General features: G+C 41.9%; 1 protein-coding gene and 1 long non-coding RNA gene across 3 annotated transcripts in view; one reads left to right on the top strand and one right to left on the bottom strand.

The window, feature by feature from the left end:
- igf1ra (insulin-like growth factor 1a receptor) overlaps window positions 1–14,087 on the bottom strand; it is an 80,651-nt gene that overhangs the window by 8,353 nt on the left and 58,211 nt on the right. The window contains exons 4-19 of one of the 2 annotated variants that reach the window (XM_032524454.1): window positions 13,474–13,610; window positions 12,822–12,966; window positions 11,426–11,634; window positions 11,122–11,248; window positions 10,243–10,478; window positions 9,963–10,130; window positions 9,241–9,448; window positions 5,633–5,919; window positions 5,378–5,520; window positions 4,839–5,004; window positions 4,611–4,710; window positions 4,308–4,378; window positions 3,987–4,216; window positions 2,234–2,338; window positions 1,752–1,911; window positions 1,385–1,514 (exon numbers count right to left, since the gene is read on the bottom strand). In XM_032524454.1, coding sequence (XP_032380345.1) covers window positions 1,385–1,514; window positions 1,752–1,911; window positions 2,234–2,338; window positions 3,987–4,216; window positions 4,308–4,378; window positions 4,611–4,710; window positions 4,839–5,004; window positions 5,378–5,520; window positions 5,633–5,919; window positions 9,241–9,448; window positions 9,963–10,130; window positions 10,243–10,478; window positions 11,122–11,248; window positions 11,426–11,634; window positions 12,822–12,966; window positions 13,474–13,610 — 2,622 coding nt within the window. Of the gene's footprint in view, window positions 1–1,384; window positions 1,515–1,751; window positions 1,912–2,233; window positions 2,339–3,986; window positions 4,217–4,307; window positions 4,379–4,610; window positions 4,714–4,838; window positions 5,005–5,377; window positions 5,521–5,632; window positions 5,920–9,240; window positions 9,449–9,962; window positions 10,131–10,242; window positions 10,479–11,121; window positions 11,249–11,425; window positions 11,635–12,821; window positions 12,967–13,473; window positions 13,611–14,087 lie in introns of both variants that reach the window. The other variant, XM_032524453.1, reaches the window with a different exon arrangement.
- Window positions 2,760–13,933, top strand: LOC116694659 (uncharacterized). The gene is made up of 3 exons (XR_004333240.1): window positions 2,760–2,988; window positions 6,212–6,215; window positions 13,923–13,933. It is a non-coding gene; the product is annotated as an uncharacterized LOC116694659 (long non-coding RNA).

Below are 14,087 nucleotides of genomic sequence, written 5' to 3' on the forward strand. Positions count from 1 at the left end.
AGGATATTGGCATCTGAAAACGCTTTGCTATCTTCTTATAGCCTTCTCCAGCTTTGTGAGCTTCAACTATTTTCAGTTTCAGTTTTCTAGACAATTGCTTAGAAGAACCCATGGGGCTGATTATTGGGGAGTCTGGGCATTTAAAACCTTAAGATTGACATGATTGAGAACAATCCATGATGCTGTCAGGTCTCAGCTTTCCAAAGGGGGCGGTGCATGCTACAAACTCTGCAGGGTGCCCAAACTTTTGCAGACGCCATTTTTTTTGTTTTCTGTTATTTTAAAAGTGTAAATGATGGAAATAAAATCTAACTTTTTGTGACATATTATACGAATGTTTAATTTGTCATTTGATCACTTTTAGAGATTTTTCCATCTTTTCTTGGCTTCTTTATGCACATTAATACAAATTTTTACCTGAGGGGGGCAAACTTTCAAGCCCCACTGTAATGGTCAGAGCAAGAGTAACTTGACAACGTTCACTGATCTAAATCACGTTAAACCTAAAACCTGGCAGCCTGAGTATTACGAGTAATGTAAGCTGTGTAACAGTGTACCAGTCAGGGAATTACAATGATGTCATTACTGCAGCACCAGCCTCAGTTAAAGTATGTACAGTACAGTAAACATCACCTCAGTTCAACCTCAAGCTGCCTTACACTGAAATTACTATGAAACTTTTCATTAAGAAACTTCTTAACTTGACTAACAAAGACCACATTTTTTGTTCAGTCTTGCTGATCATAATTTCACAACTGGCATAAGTTCAGAGAATACATTCAACAGTCTTTTAAACAGCATTATCACAACACTGCATATAAGTGGCTGACAGACAAAGCCACATTCAGACAGCTTTTCTCGATCAACAAAATAAAAGTCACCTACTCGTGGATTCCTAAAGGAGCTCATAATGGGTTTGACTAACGCTAAACTTCATCTCTACAACATCAAAGAGGTAAGAAAGAGAACGCAAATGTGGAGGTGGGTTTGTGCTGGCACTGCAACCTCTCATTTGAGAACATCTGGAGCAGTTTAAGCCCACACTTAGGGACTGACCCGTGGGACATTTGAGTTGGGAAACAAAAACTTGCAAGGAAGCTGGTAAACACTTGTATTTCTCTACAACAATATCGCTCCAGATAGAAAAATGTGACAGGAAATGCATGTTTGAACTGTTAGTACAGAATGTTGGCCTTGAAGTCATATATGTATACGTTTTTTATGGTTTTGACTCCACAGCGTAAAATATTTTAGTGTATCCACACACACAAATATGTAGACATTTCTGGAATACTTTTCAAGCCCGCTGGATTAGGGCAGGTTCCAGCTTGTGAGTGTGTGTAAGAGTGTAAGAATTGATGTAAGAAGTGGTGTGTTCGCATACCAGACATCAGACGTTGTAGTGAACACGCCATCTTTCAGCGACTCTGGAGACATCCAGCGGACAGGCAGCAGGCCCTTTCCTCCTTTTCGATAGTAATCCGTCTCATATATATCTCTGGTCATGCCAAAGTCTGAAGAAAAATACAAAGGTTGGTTAAGTCACTAAATATCTCTCATTCTGTTTGTGAGAGGAAGCTCCTGAGAGCTCATCCATTCCCTCACCTCCTCCCTCCCTCTGTCCATGTACATTAAGACTCCACTGCCTCAGACACTCACTGAAATCCAAACACTTATTTTCAAGGCCGGTAGAGTGGGTTTAGCATTGAACAACCAGGGGAGGCTGAAGGCATCGTATTAACTTGACTTACCTCCAATCTTCACAGTGAAGTCCTCTGCTACCATGCAGTTCCTGGCAGCCAGATCTCTGTGGACAAATTTGTTGGCATTTAGGTACGACATGCCGTCGGCAATTTCCCCTGCCATCTGGATCATCTTTTTGAGCGGGGGTAGGACCTGGCTGTTGCTGTTCTGTGGACAAGGCGAGAGTGTAAAGAGCATGAAAAAACACTGTTCAGTCAGCCACAATGCTAGACCCTGGTTACAGTTCAGCGTTACAAAGTGAGGGATGGATGCTAGGTGTGGAAATGTGCACATGGGTGTTGGAGAAAGAAAAAATGGGGACAGGATTTATGTATGTGTCACCACATTAGCGTGTATGTGACAATTCTCATTTTTATTAGAGAGACAGCATCTGTGTGTGTGTGTGTGTGTGTGTGTGTGTGTGTGTGTGTGCGTGCGTGCGTGTGTGTGTGTGTGTGCGTGTGTGTGTGTGCGATAAAAAGCTGCCTACTTCTTTGCGCAGAGAGCGCAGGTAGCTCTTGAGATCTCCACGGGTCATCAGTTCCATAATCACCAAGGTAGGCTGTCCTTGGGAGACCACGCCCAGCAGCCGCACCTACACCAATCACAGTACAGCACAGATTAAATATGATTAGTCAAAAGTCCCAAATCTACACTACACCTTAAGGTTCTGACACACCAACCCGACGCCCAACCGTCTGCAGAAAAGGCAGTCATTCAGCTCCCGTCAGTCCAAAAAGTGCCTCGGAACACACCAAAGCAACGCCGACTTGAGCGTACATTCTGCGCATGAGTGAGACATAATACGTCCCTATAACAGCAGGCGGTTGGTAATCTGTGTTGTCGCCCAAAAAATGAAAATCGAAAATGACGAACGCGTCACATGGGTCTGGCTTCTCCCGAGTTTCAAAGCCGACCATAATGGCGGCTAGTTTGGAATATGATCTCGTATTTTGGAAAAATTATTCACCCAAACGTGTTTCTGAAAACATTTTAAGCAAGTTTTTGTTTTGTTTTTATCGACAAAGGTCAGTTTGAAAGATTTTTGTCAGATTATGAGAGGCGTTTGTCACGCTCATCCCGCTCGTAATTTCCGGTAAGTGTTTTAACATAAGTATACTGAATAGCTAGTTGCCCACTGGCCGATTCAACAAGTCAAATTCGCCCAAATTAAAGCCGATGGCTCCTCTGACTGACGACGGTACGGAACACACCGAACAGACTCGAGTCACCGACCTCGCCAGAGTGTCTCTCAGCCAAAAATCGGGTTGGTGTGTCAGTGCCTTTAAATCTAAGCAAGTTATGGGAATATATAGTGTGTTTGTATGGGAAATTACAAAGTATACTCATAACAGTCAGTGAGCATTCTACAACATTTTTAAATGTGGTGTTAACGGACATGATTCTCCCACAATGCAATGCACAAAGGAAATGTAGTAGCTGCTCACAGCTGGGACATATTAAACAGATGGTGGTGAAACAGCTCCAGGAATACCTCAGAAAACTAAAATTTACTATAACAGCATTTGGAAAACAAATTAGAAAACTGAAAGTCAAGTAATTTTCATTGATTGTATCATTTCCTGTGATTGATTTTTACTATTCTAACTGCAAAAAAAAAAAAAAGATTGGTGTATAGTTTAATGTATAATATGATTGCAGGTAGGCAGGTAGGCCGTCTACTTTACCCTCCCTCAGAAACACTCTTAGCTTACAAGCAAAAATTGTTCAACCGTTCATATTTCACATCTTATATTCAGGATAGAAAAAACAGTTTCTCATTAACTTTCTTTAAAGACTGTAAAAAATAATGTAAATAATACAAATTGGATTTAATAATTGAGTGTTTGATTTTTTAGGAGCCAGACTTGATAAAAAGGTTGTAACAGCAGCTTTCCAGAGGGAAAATCTTTAACACATTCGTTTAACGTAGTTAATGAGGCTGTGATCACGCTGATGAGAGAATCTACACAATCTCCAGGAGGCTAAACCCTGCCTCAGGCTGGAATTGCCTGAGTAAAGACAAGCACAGTGTACTCAGTACTTGTGACCTGCTGTTACCTTTCTCTCTGCGTCTATGCCGATAAATTAGGAAATTATAATAGTTCGGAGCACTTTCTTGGTTCAGTGCGACGATATGCTGGTTTACTTTAAGCCATATTGTGATGGTTTATCTAAATTTATTCCAGACTTTTTTCATTTAGTTGCCTAACTGTATAGATTTTAGGCTGTGTCCCTCTTACCACATGGTGACAGTTAAACTCCTTCATGACAGAGGCTTCGTTCAAGAACTCAATGCGCTCCCTCATGCTGGCCGACTCATTGACCGTCTTGATTGCCACTCGTGTCTCGGGTTCATCCTTCACCACTCCCTTGGCAATGCCTTCATACACCATGCCAAAGGAGCCCTGGCCTAGCTCCTTGTGCATTGTGATCTTCTCCCTGGCCACCTCCCACTCATCTGGGACGTACACTGGCACAACACAGTAAACAGCAGGTCAACAACACATACACACAGCCAAACATAACTGTGAAATAGTTGACAAGATAAAGCACATTCTTACTCTCAGCAGCACTGAAATACTCGGGGTTGACGGACGCATAAAGAACGCCATTCCCCAATCTGTCGCTGTTCCTGTTGACACAACAAAAGCTTAAGTTCGTCAGCAGGCAGCTCTGATTGTGGATGGGATGTGTAATTCTCTTTAAGAACTCTTTACCACAGGGGAATGTTAATGAAAACATCACCTATTAACTCTAATTAACATTACACTGGTCATTAAGTTTCATTAGCAGAGCAAGTTAGTACAACATTATCAAGAGACATTGTCTGGCAATGTGGAAAGCATGTTCATGAAGGCACTTACCTCTTTTTGTTCACAAAGTAGAGAATCGTGGTGAGGCTGGCAATAAGAAGTGTCACAATGATGGGAATTATGATGACCAAGTAGAATGTAACCCCATCGCCTCCTGCCAGATAGAACAGGGAAATAACAGTGATCAGCACTGACTAAAGGTGTTGTTTCTTATCTACTTTAAATCAGTCAACAGCTGTTTTCAATACACAGTATTTAATGTGACGATAGTTGCATTACGTATGGGTGGAGGCACATAGAAGGACATGCTCTCCGTCCAGGAGCCGTTCCCCGCTAGTGAAGTGGCACGCACGCGGGCAGAGTAGTTCCCTGAGCCCAGGTTGGTCAGCCGAGCTCCTCTGTGCTCCCGGTACTGCTGCCGCGACACACACTCATGTTTCTCAGGCTGAAAGGAAACAAACATGGTGTTTACTGTTTAAAAGACAGTGATCAATCTGGGTCAGGTAAGGAGTGTAAAACTGTCGACTGTGCATTCTGTTTAAACAAAAAAAAAATATGTTTAAGGACTAGGAGATTTATCCCTTTTAAAGTCTTGCGCTGCTACAAAATGTGTTTTGCCTGTTGTTGCTTCACTTGGATGTGTAAGCTTTTCTGTGCAGAATGTTGTATGCGCACAGTTTGACACTAGAAGGCCATTTTCACATGTATCTGCTGAAGGCGGAAAGTATCTTTCTGCTTATGTGCTGTGATATTTTGTATTTTCATACTTCTTAAAAACATGTCTGAAGGGATCTTTAGTTATACCCAGCCTGACTCACCTCAGTCCCCAGACCGAACTTGATCTCATACATCAGGATGAGTCCGTTTGGCATGGTGGGTTCTGGCCAATGCAGCATCACACAACCTTCAACCTTCTCACTCCTCTCAGAGATCACCTTTCCAGGGATGTCATCTGCTTTGACTGGCAAACACGCACAATTACAAAACATTACAACAAGCCTGTGTCTACAATGCACCGTAAGAGAAGATGTTACAGCATACTGTGCTGTGTTGTATCCAGGCCCCTTTCTAACCTGCAGGTTTGGTTCTGGAAAAGACGAAGGCTCCAGCGCTGCAGCGCCCCACCTCCTCGTTGCATGCATGGATGTCAATGCGGTAGACAGTGAAGGGCCGCAGGTTTGGAATCTCAAAATATTCTGCTGTGCTCTTGTCATCTGAGAAGGGGTACTCCTTGATAGGAGGAATGCCATCTGTACTGTTATCCCCCGGGCCAAGGGTGGTGTTTCCCTTACCAACACCCTCATGCAGCAGTGTGTTGTTAGCCACACCAAAAACATCTCTACGTCGACGATCTGGAGGTCTGAAAAACAGAGAATACAACAGCTGTAAGAAAGTAGATTTAAGTATAGTGAGCGCTGTTATTATAATAAAAGACAAAAAGGGTATACAGTATGTCCTGGAAATTCTATTGTAACAAAGAATTGTAGGTTTATAACAAAAACATTTTACACAAAGCTGAAGCATGTTACTGAACCGGGTGGAGTGAGTGCATATTTGTATGTGCGTATTTAAATATAGGTGTGTGTGTGTGTGTGTGTGCGTGCGCGTGTGTGCGCCATGTGTCCAGATGCTGCACACTACTCCCTGTGGAGCTGTGTCGAAGGATGAGGTCAGACAGATCATAGCGAGGGGGACAGACGGAGAGAAAAAGACAGACACAAAGCAATTTTTCCAGTTAGAAAAAAAAACAACCTCTGTCCATTGATTCCAATCACCAATTAAAAAGTCTAAAAGGGAAGAAAAGCTGACACGACAGAAAATGTGGCTTAGACTTTTGTGACACTGACATTGTGAACCGGCCAAACCGAGGTCATTTGCGGTGAACGGACACGTGGTCTCATAGTGCAGAAGATAAGCTGTGGAGCCGCCTAGAGCTGGACATCGTCATTGAGGGCAAGCAGGCACTGACAGCTGTGACTTTAGCAGCAGCAGAGGATCAACAGACGCCACAGGGCACCTTGCCAACAGTAGTTACCTGTGACGCCTACAGGGCGGTCAGCTAAAGCAGACGGACAAAGGAAAGAGTCCTGATTGAGTTGGAAAATGAAAGCTGTATTGACAGCAGGTGACAACAGCTATGTGGAGCATTGACAGAGTTCTTGCAAAGTGAGGACAGCATGAACAGGTGGCTAGGTTTTTATTACATCATATGAAACAGCTCAGACATCATTTAAACTGTATAATGGGAATTAGGGCTGGAACTAAAAATTGTTTTCATTTTTGATTAATCCGACGATTTTGTCCTCAATCGATTCATTTTTTAGTCTATGTATGTATATATTATATATATATATGGCCTATCACAATTTTCACAAGATAAAGACTAAATGGGGATTGTTTTGTCCGGCAACACCCCAAAACCAAAAAATCTGCAATTTACTATCAAATAAGACAAGACAAGCTGCAAATGATCACAATTAAGAAGCTGTAAGCTGAGAATTCTAGTTTTTCTTAAAGAAAATGCGTAAAATTATAATTTGATTATTAAAATAACTGCTGATTATTTTTCTGTTTATCAACTAATCGTTTCAGCTCTACCAGGCATAAAAAAAATACAAAACTAAGAGACCTAACAGAGCAAAGCTAAAGTCAAGCATCTTTTGTGTCTGAGCAGACATACACCTACACAAGGAGTGTACAGACACAGACAGATCCGTGGGAAAGACCAGTCACACTGACATGTCGGCATTCCTCTCTGACAGTTATAACTGTCCAATCCAAAGTCCAGCACTCAAAAATGATACTACTGAAAATACATCAAACATATATGAAAACTGACATGAGAGTGCTGACAAAAGCGAGAGATGCAGAGTTATTGACCCATCCTGTATCAAAAGCGATAGAATAAGAGGAAGAGAAATTGCTAGACCCACTGAGAGGCCAGATGAAAGAAAACTTGAGGATTCAATTTCTGTATGTGCATTGAGAGTTAGGGTTAAGCAGGGCAATCCTAACACTTTGAGATGGCTCCCCAGCTGACTGAAGAATGACCTTATAACTAGTGAGTTACTACAGATAGTGTCCGACCTTGCCCCCTTAAAAAAAGATCTACCCTTACGCAATGGATTCCAGAGAGAAAAGCTGTAACTACACATTCAGTCTGGCACATTATTAGCGCTAGGCCTTAACTGCAGCAACAAATACTGCAGGCTCAAAATCTCTGGATATGACCAAAAAAGAGATAACTTCCAGGGAGTCCTTTTCAATTCATCTTGTATGTATTCATCATAAGTTTCAACCAACCGCAGGCAATTACAGTGAATACATGCTCCAGTCAGCTGATAACAGGTTTTGGATCGTACCACAAGGTCTCCTAAACAGACACTGGCAGCCATCCTCTGTGTGCAGCCACCCTCCCTCTCTTTCACAAAACCAGTCTGCCTTCCTTACTTTCTGTTTGTCCTCTTTCGCTGATGGGGCTCTTCCCGCATTCATTTAAATTCCAGATGGAGTCACTGTACATTTCCTGGCAGCTGTCTTGCTCCAGAAAAAATAAATAAAACAACTCACAGACAAAGAGAGCATGCTAGGGGAGGAGGAGAGTGGAGTGCCAAGTGGAGGGGGACAAAATGGAAAACATTTCCTCTTCTTTTTGTTTCTATTTTCACCCACCCTCTTTCCCCTCACCCTGGGTCTAAACCCTGAACTTTTGAGAAAGAAAAAAAAAATCCTCCCAGATTTTGAGCCCTTTCCCTGGAGTGGTTTAGTAATAATGCTGGCTCTGTTTCCTAGACAGCTATACTATAACAAATCAACACAGCCAGAGAGAGAAGGGAGAGGAGGGGAGAGTATGAGTTCAATTACAACAGAAAGTTGTGCTTTATTATTCTTCCTCCAAAGACATATTGATCAATTCCACAAGAGCGTTGCAAAGGAAAAAAAGAAGGATATCATAACGCTGTTTGAATGAATGAACTTTGGAGATTTAAGAGACACAATTTAAAGCTATGGATTTATGGATTATGGATTTATTGGTTCTTACTGGGAAGCAACAAGTATATCAAAGGTCTCCAGGTCTGTTCATATAAAAGTGTGGGAGAAGGACGGAGCAGGAGTCTTTGAAACAGTGAAACATCCTTAGCCACGAGCAAGTTAAATGATAACACAACACAGATGTCAGTCCCTATTGTGAGGAACAAAAGCCTAAGCAGCTACGAGTGTGCAGCCAAACTAGGCCCTTCAGACTCCTTAATCACATCTCTCTCCTGGGTTTGTTTGTGCTGCCTAAATTGCTGCCTGCTAGGTCCTAACATCCCCTGTGCCACTGTTTCCAAGGCAACATAAAGCCACAAGAGTGCTAAGAAGGCTTTGAATCCTACTCAGCATGTCTCCTCATCTGCACCGCCTGACAAAGGGGCTGTGCCCAGCAGGCCAGCTCAACCCCCGTCAGGTCCATCTACGCCCCTGTGCTCGGATCCTATCAGCACCACAGAGGAGCCATTTCGCCCAAGGCCGCCACCTCATTCCTCATTTTGACCCGTCAAGACAAACAAGTTCAGCTTTTTGAAAGCCATCTCCACAGAATGAAAGGAGGCACAGAGCAGGAGCTGTAAACAGTTTAACAAGGTCACTGTGAGGGTGGTTATATTATAACCCCACTACGATCTGTGGCTTACTATACCTTGGCAGAAAAATGGCATTGTGAAGGAAGTTCTCGAACATTTTAAAAAAGACACGGTCATCCTTCTCTCGGTCTTTCTCCTCCGGCGTCTTCTGGCAAACACAGCATGTGCCCTTCTCTGCGCCTGCCAAGTCTGAATTGGTGGGCTTGGTGTTCTCTTCCATGTCCATGAACCCTGTGGCTGGGTAACGGATCGGGATCTTCAGCTCTGTTTTAGGAGAAACCAAGAATGTTTAGCAATGGGATACATTTTCACAGCAGCTGCTTATAATATTTTCCTGCACAGTTATTTTTTCCATATTAAAGAAATAGTTTAACATTTTAGGGAAGTAGACATAGTCACAGTCGTGCTGAGAGAAAATCTGAAGATTGATCCCACTCTCATGTCTGTACATCATTATGAAGCTAAAGCCAGCAGCTTTTTAGCTTAGCTCATTTACATTATATATTGTTTTTTCAATATGTACAAAAATTCAAGCGTTTCCAGTCTTTATGCTAAGCTAAGCTTCCTAGCCGCTGGCTGTAGCTGCATAAATAAGTAATTAGAAATTTAGTAATGAGATTGTAATCAATCGTCTCAATTAACTCTCAGTAAGAAAGCAAATAAAAGTATTTCCCAGAGAGTCAGACTTTTTATTGACAGGGAAGATCTTATCAGCAGGAGAGCTCGTACAATAAAAATATGATTATTGTTTGGTAGAATAAGTGCATAATATGCACACCTTTGGAGCAGTAGTTATGTTGGTAGAGCTCCCTGTCCTCTGGCTGCTGCTGCCAGCGGACCAGGTAGTAGGTCAGATTGCCATTGGGAAAGGCTGGAGGTGACCACTTCACCATGAGGCTGGTTGAAGAGTTGGCATATGCACGGGCATCTTTAGGCATAGACGGCACTGCAGTAGATACAAAGACATGTATGTTACATTAAAATAGTCTACAGTCATTACTGAGATGGTTGCATTACAATCACTACAGTATTGGTGCCAACAGACTGGTCAGACTTACGCGATGGGCGTGTGCGTATGTAGATTATATCACTCTTTGCTCCGGTAATGTGTTTGCCCTCTACCTGCAGGGTAATGGCCTTCACAAAAATAGCATACTGGGTCCAGGGCTTGAGCTGTTGAAGACTGACATTTGGGTCATTGTTTTTATCCTGAGGGAAATCCACATCCAACATGTGCCAGCTGTTTGAGCCACAGCCATCCTGCCCATCAAACTCTGTGATGTTCTGGAAAGGGCTGGTAAAGAAATAAAAAAATGGCATTGACAAAAAAGAACCTCACTTAAACATGAAATATTCCTTTACAAACATTAAATCAAATTTCATTGTTAGTATGAAAGTAAAACACATTCTATGTCATGTTTGAATACATGATTCCTCTTTGCCAATGGTTTTACATATTTCCAACCATTTTCCAAAGCATACCATACATTTTTGGATGGATTAACTGCCTTTAAGGCAGCCATTTGTTTCACTTTGAGCAAAGTTTGACTTAATCAAACCCAGATTTTCAAACAATAAGCAGACATGGAATTTGGTGTTTCTTGATGGTAATCTGAAATCAGGGGGCCTTAAAAGCAGGAAATCAATCAAAAAACTCAATCATGTCTTTGGGAAATGGTTGTCAGTAATGTGAACTGCACACAGTAAGTAACAATGGGGGTAAAATGTGAAAAGCCATACTGATATGATCATCTAAGATTTAGTTTTTCCATAAAATAGCTGTGATTTTGAATGGAATCTTGTGTTTGAAACATTAAGTTCTGACTTGAATGTCCAAAATAAAAATATTTTTTGCATTAAATCCATCCATACCCACTCTGCCTCACTGTAGAATTATTTTATAATATGACATAGAGGCTAACGAGTTGTTTACTCACGACTCCTTGTAGTAGACTATGAAGCTGATAAGGTCTCTGTAGTCCGGCGGCCGGTAGCGCTCCCATGTAAGCCTGATCATATGACTTGATGTAATGTTGGACTTGAACTTCAAGATATGGCTTTCACCTGTTGCAACAGAGCAGGACCCGTAATGAGACACATACAATATTAAAACGGCATAACATTGCCTTTTATTAATGTCTCCAAGTATCGAATGACTGCAAAACAAAATCACTGTGTCTTCTTTTGAGATCACTCGCAACAAAAATGTAGATCTGTCAAAGTTTAAGTGAATATACTTACAGCTGGCTCTTTCACCATTGTTACGGAAATCTCCCTCCTCTGGCTTCACAGCAATGCCCGTCTTCTCCCACATCTTGTGGATCTCAGACATGCAGAGTTTGGGGTTCCGACGGAAGAAGATACGTCCATTCCCAATAGTCAGGTTGTGCTGACTCCAGTCCCAAAGGTACTGCAGGTGCTGGTTGTTGACGGCAAAGAACGAATACATGCTGGTAATAAAAAATAGAGCAAGAAAGGTTAAAACCATCTCTTGTAGATCAATAAAAAGTGTTTTTATGATTTACATGTTTCATGAATTCTAAAGTTGTTGGAAATGTGAGTAAAAAATCCACCTAGTGGCAACGTTAAGCACTAAAATAGGTGGATGGCACATGAGGTCAGGTATGTGTGTATGTCTGGGTTTGTGCAGAAGAGGACGTGAAACAGAAACTCTAGCAGTCAGTTACGCAAAAAACCTCCAGAGCGAAAGGAATGTCTGCCATCCTCAACAGCATTCCTCTGAGTGAAACTTTACCCTGGGAGAAATGACAACAAGAAGACCGACAGGACTTTTCATGACCCCTTTGGCCATTACCAAAAAAACCTTTCCTAATATATATATATATATATATAAATATATAAGACTGCTGCTGATATTACAGTCTGATGGACCTGAGACTTTTCATTTAGCTGTGTCGCCACACCCACTAATCTGGCCTGTCTGCATGACATGATATTTATAAATTTACATTTAAGTGCTCATATTATGCTCATTTTCAAGTTCATACTTACATTAAGAGGTTGTACCAGAATAGGTTTACATGGTTTAAAATATTTTATATTTTTGTTGTACATTTGTTGCAAATTGCTGTGGCTCCTCTTTTCACCCTGTGTGTTGAGCTCTCTGTTTTAGCTACAGAGTGAGGCGTCTCACGTCTGTTCCACTTTTGTTGGGAGTTGCACATGCACAGTACCTAGGTAAGGACTACTAGCCAGTCAGAAGCAGAGTATGAGGGCGTGCCAGCAGCTAGGCGAGCATTATAACATGTGTCACAAAGTGACGCACGTTCATCACAGAAGTAAAGGCTGGACTAAAATAGAGCTGTTTGGAGCAGTTTGTGAACAGTGTTTTCTGTTGGAGATGGTAAGTCCCTTTGGGAAGGACTTTGGGCTTTTTCACTTTGTAAATCTGTAACATGCACAAGAAGATACATAACACAATAAAGGAAAGGAAAAAAAGCCAACAAAAACATACTATGAACACTGTAATGTTCACATGCACCATCCAGGGTAGACACTCCTTTAACAAGAAGTCACGCTGACATTTATGTAACTTCACCGCTCATGCCCTCAGTCACCGCACACAAGTATGCACACATTCACAGACAGCAAGTGCAGACAAACAGCGCAGACATACTTTTCGATGAGTTCCTGCCCATTGATGTAACGCAGGCTTTTGAGGAAGGACAGCGAGCCAAGTGCGTGGGAGTGTCGAATCTTTACATAGCCCGTCACTTTCTGAATCAATCCCATGAAGCTCTCCAGCTCAGACGCTATGTTATCTGGGGACAAGAGATAAACACAGACACACACACACACACACACACACACACACACAATTAAATTCCACAGGGAAGCTCTTAATGCAAATTTCCCAATGAGTCCTAAGTTGTATAAGCTTTATCATATGTGGAGATTAGCTTGAAAGCCGGCCAGTCAACTGAGCAAATAAACAGCATTAAAACGTAATGTGATAATTAGGTTAGAGAGTGCAGGAAGCGGATGTAATGTTGATTTTGCGGCCCTCAATCCCAGCAGCTTAGACCACCAGGCCCGTCAACTTTATCTGTCTCAGTAATCATAATATTTGCTGGAAATGCCACATAGTGTAGAAAAGTTATATACTGTGGTCAGTAAAGGATTGATATAGCATATTATATGATAGCCTAATAAATACCCTTTGTAATAGTGGTTAGTGTAGCAAAAGTATGGTCTACTAAGCTTAATTAAACTGCAACATTTAGACATATGATGTTAAAATCACAGTATTTCTGCAAAGCTGCACTCACTTCCACGGCGGATGTTGATGTCCAGGTTGCCTTCGATGACAGTGCAGTCCTTCAGGGACTGGGCAGCATCAACAGAGTCGATGACAGGGGATGTGCAGGGCTTATCACACGGGCCATTGCAGGCATTGCATAACATACTGTTTACAGGAGAAGAAGAGGGAGAGAGTGAATGACAAGAAAGAACGAATGAGGGTGAAAAGAAAGAACAGTCCGAGAATGAGCAAAATCTTATGTGAACTTTTTTACCTCACCCTGAAATCATTTGTCCACTCCCAGGCATTTCAAAGGATTCAGGCAAATACATTTACTGCATGATACAAGGTCACCCCTCACATGGAGAGCTTAATCTTTTATGGGCCCTCGTCTGAACTCTGTTTTGTGAGCGAGTGACTCACTGTATCGACCTCAGAGATTAAACATTAGTGATATGGCCAAAAGATTTACAGCAGCAGATAATCGGTATGGGAAGTTTGGGAATTGACGAGACAAAACCGGGAGGAAAGTTGCATACAAAGAAACGTTCTTGTTCTTAGTGAATGTCAAACAAAGGAATTGTCAAGTGGACATTTCTGCTGAGTCTCTTCTAAAAACAAAACTGAGTATTATTCTGTAAA

The sequence above is a fragment of the Etheostoma spectabile genome, chromosome 8 (genome assembly GCF_008692095.1).
Source record: "Etheostoma spectabile isolate EspeVRDwgs_2016 chromosome 8, UIUC_Espe_1.0, whole genome shotgun sequence".
In the NCBI taxonomy this organism is placed as follows: domain Eukaryota; kingdom Metazoa; phylum Chordata; class Actinopteri; order Perciformes; family Percidae; genus Etheostoma; species Etheostoma spectabile.